Source organism: Gastrolobium bilobum, unplaced genomic scaffold (assembly GCF_033153095.1).
Source record: "Gastrolobium bilobum isolate Gb01-03AN ecotype WA unplaced genomic scaffold, APGP_CSIRO_Gbil_v1 utg10696, whole genome shotgun sequence".
NCBI lineage: Eukaryota > Viridiplantae > Streptophyta > Magnoliopsida > Fabales > Fabaceae > Gastrolobium > Gastrolobium bilobum.
In genome coordinates this window covers 256,693-260,488 of record NW_026899284.1, presented here as the reverse complement: position 1 = coordinate 260,488, position 3,796 = coordinate 256,693, and the positions used below count along the sequence as shown (strand labels likewise).

The 3,796-nt window shown below is 34.9% G+C and overlaps 1 protein-coding gene across 1 annotated transcript; it reads left to right on the top strand.

Annotated features, from left to right (window-relative positions):
- The first annotated feature begins 357 nt into the window (after window positions 1-357).
- LOC133289180 (probable xyloglucan endotransglucosylase/hydrolase protein 30) lies at window positions 358-3,578 on the top strand. Its single transcript, XM_061487055.1, has 4 exons — window positions 358-671; window positions 818-918; window positions 1,397-1,605; window positions 2,791-3,578. Exons 1-4 carry the CDS (start codon window positions 449-451, stop codon window positions 3,311-3,313), a joined length of 1,056 nt encoding a protein of 351 aa, XP_061343039.1. The 5' UTR covers window positions 358-448; the 3' UTR covers window positions 3,314-3,578.
- The last annotated feature ends 218 nt before the right edge of the window (window positions 3,579-3,796 follow it).

The following is a 3,796-nucleotide window of genomic DNA, read 5'->3' as shown; positions in this document are numbered from 1 at the left end:
ATCATATTCGTCGTCACTCCAACATAATTTAGCAGATTCACTAAATAGTATCTGGCCCCAAAAAATTAAATAACTATTCAAAAGAACACTGATAGCAACAACCTAACGATAAGCACATATTCTCCCCAAAGCTAAAATTTATATATTCATAAATTTTCAACCACCAGTTCTTGAAATGCAACTTACACACAGTGGCATGACTCATGGTATTTCCCACCCAGCCAAGGGCAATTTTGCACACATAAAGAAAAATAAAATAAAATAAAAAAATAAAATCCACTAGGTAGCAGCCTAAGACCAATTAATATCCCTCTCTTTTTTCCTCATTGATTTCCTATGATTGTGGTTGTGTATAAATATAGACTGAAGAGAGAAATCAAAGGGGTGGAGGAGAGAGAGAAAAAAAAAAAAACACATCACACTGAAACAGAAACAAATTCAAATTAGTATGGATCATAACTTACGTTGTTTTGGGACTACACCCAAAACTCATTTTCTGTTATCACTTTCTCTGCTTCTCTTCATCATCTTCTTCTTCAGCTTTGCCAACGCAGCCTTCGACCTTGCAACCATACCCTTCGACGATGGCTATTCTCCGCTCTTCGGAGATAGCAACGTTGTTCGCTCCTCCGATGGCAACGGCGTTCGACTCCTCCTCGATCGTTTCACAGGTAAATTTTTACAGATATATATGTATAATTATCACAAACTTTCGATTAACAAAAAATTAAAAAAAATTGGTTTATGCTTAGTTTCTGGAAGATTTTAAATTTTTTTAATTGGGTTTTTTTTTTTAATATTTTTCTCTGATGAATAGGTTCTGGTTTCATTTCCTCAAGTATGCACAAATATGGATTCTTCAGCGCGAATATCAAGTTGCCATCGAATTATACTGCTGGTATTTGCGTGGCCTTTTATGTGAGTAACAAAATAATATTTGTTTCTTCAAGCATATTAAGATAGAAATTAATCTTTTCTTGAATTCATTTTGTTTAGTTCCTTTCACAATTGATTAGTTTCTGACAAAAAAAAATTCTGAATTTATATTTTATGTTGCTTTTCCTTCATGGGATTCTTTCCTTCCTAGTTCCTTTTTCTTTTTCTTTTTTCATTTTACGTGATCAGTAAAACACGCTAAATATTAGTCAAACTTTCCTTTAATTTGCTGAAGAAAATTCCGAACTTGTAGCCAAGTCAATTATAAATTCAGGGTCGGTGAACTAATCCATTTCATTTACGTGTTAATTTTTATTTTTATTTAAAAAAAAAACGTATTCAAGCATGAAACGGTGATGTGTTCTACGCACGATGAGTCAAACAGTCCCATAAGAAAATATCAGTGTTTTTATTACAAGTGATGGTGATCGTTGATTTTTCTTTTCTTTTCTTGTTACAGACATCAAACGGTGATGTGTTCGAGAAGTCACACGATGAGTTGGACTTTGAATTCTTAGGTAACATCGCCGGAAAACCATGGCGGTTTCAGACAAACTTGTACGGCAACGGAAGCACCCACCGTGGCCGTGAGGAGCGGTACCGTCTCTGGTTCGACCCAACCAAACAATACCACAGATACAGCATCCTTTGGACTGCCAAGAACGTTATGTAAGAGTTTCTATATTCATGTTACTTGATATTAATTAATCGTTTACGTTTTTTCCTTATGTGTTTATGAATTGGTTGTTTTCTTCTGGGAAAAATTTACTTGGTATGTTTATTTCTGGCTTTGGATTTAACTTGAACGTGGCGTGTTTGTGAGATAGAAATGGTTTTGTTTGACTTAACGTGAGGAAGTAAAGTGTTTGGAATTGCGTGTGGGATGCGTCGTCTCTACAACTTGTGTGTATGAGCTAGCAATGATCGAAAGCATATAGTTTTCTTACTAAAAGGATGGTTTAGATGTTAGCGACGGTTTGGAATTGAATTATTTTTTCCCAGTTTTAGACGCATAATAATTAGGCCCACAGCCATGGCCAAGGCCAACTCGAATTTTGTTTGATATACTTTTTGCAATTAAATAGCTTTCGCTCTTATTTTCTTTTCTGTATGGTGATCATAACAAATTAAACAAATATTCGAATTGTTTTTATCACATAAATTTATGCTTATCCTTATATGTTATCTGTATATATAATACATGTGACACGAGTCTTTTGTTTGAAGTTATCAATATCTATCATGGTCCTTTTCATTATATGTTGGGGTTGCCAAACCTTTGAATTGATTCTTTCGGATTATTTGAAAGCCTAATATCTGGCTAGATTGTGGGGTGAGGAAAAATGCATTATATTGCTAATTAATTTCTTGCTACATAATTCTAATTTATCAATCTTGGGCTTCTAGAATTTGGCTGAAAATTCTCCCCCAGATAAAATTCTTCGACCGAAAGTCTAATTAAAAATTGTAAACCACACGCAAGGCATGTTAATTAGAAGGATAATGCTATCGGTCCAAGTCCAACTGGACCTACAGAAATGGATAAGTAAAACTCACAGAACATGGAATTAGTCCATGCACAATAAAGAAGCATATGAACTGTTTTTTTTTAATCTGTGGAATGCATGGCAGCAGTTTGTTAAAATACCAAACTAAAGCAAGCTCATAGATTCCTATACCGTTTGCCAAACACTTTACCTGTAATTCCACCTAATGGAACTCTAAACTAGCTGGCAAAAACGTCTTTTTATTTCATGGGAATATATGCTTATGTGCTAACTAACTACCAACCTTCATTTTTTTTATTTATATTAATGTTTAATAATATTCATCACCATATTTGAATTATTGCAGATTTTACATTGATGAAGTTCCAATTAGAGAGGTGTTACGAAGTGAGGAAATGGGAGCTGAGTATCCATCCAAACCAATGTCATTGTACGCCACAATATGGGATGCATCAAATTGGGCCACATCAGGTGGAAAATACAAAGTGAACTATAAGTATGCACCTTTTGTAACAGAGTACAAGGACCTAGTCCTTAAGGGTTGCTCCGTCGATCCAATACAAGAAATCTCCGGCATGGAGGTTTGCTCCGACCAACACGCCGAGCTTGAAGCTCAAGACTATGCTGCCGTGACCCCCTTGCGCCGCCTCGCCATGCGTCGGTTCCGCCAGCGTTACATGTACTATTCCTATTGCTATGATACGTTAAGGTACCCTGTGCCACCACCCGAGTGTGTTATAATACCCTCGGAGAAACAAAGGTTTAAAGAGACCGGAAGGTTGAAATTTGGCGGCAGCCACAGACGGCACTCTAGGCGGCGGGGCCGTACTACAACTCCGGTGGATGATACTGATCAGGGTGATATGTGATGATTGATGAGATATGTAAATAATAGTGTCAATTTTATGGCTTTATTTGAGGCTTTTTGACTTTAATTATTTGACAGGCATAAATGAATAATGTGATTATACCAGGTCGTCTTCTTTTTCTTCTTCTTTTTTAATGTGTTTTTGGTGTTATGCTTCTGTTTCTTAGTGTGCTATTTCAGTAGGTGGAATATATATCTGAATGAGTGCACTAAAGAATATATCCTCATATTGGTGTTGATAGTTAATAATTCGAAGGATATTGTAACAATTAATTAGTGTTATTATCAATGTTACTACCAATTAATTTCACTGTTAGATCGATTACGTTGATCTAATGGTTATATTTATTTTCATCTTTGTATAGTTATGATTCCTCATATTTAATATTTTATATTTATTTTTATCTTTGTATGGTTATGATTTCTTATATTTAATATTTTCACAATAAATATGAGGAATCATAATCATACAAATATAATCGTT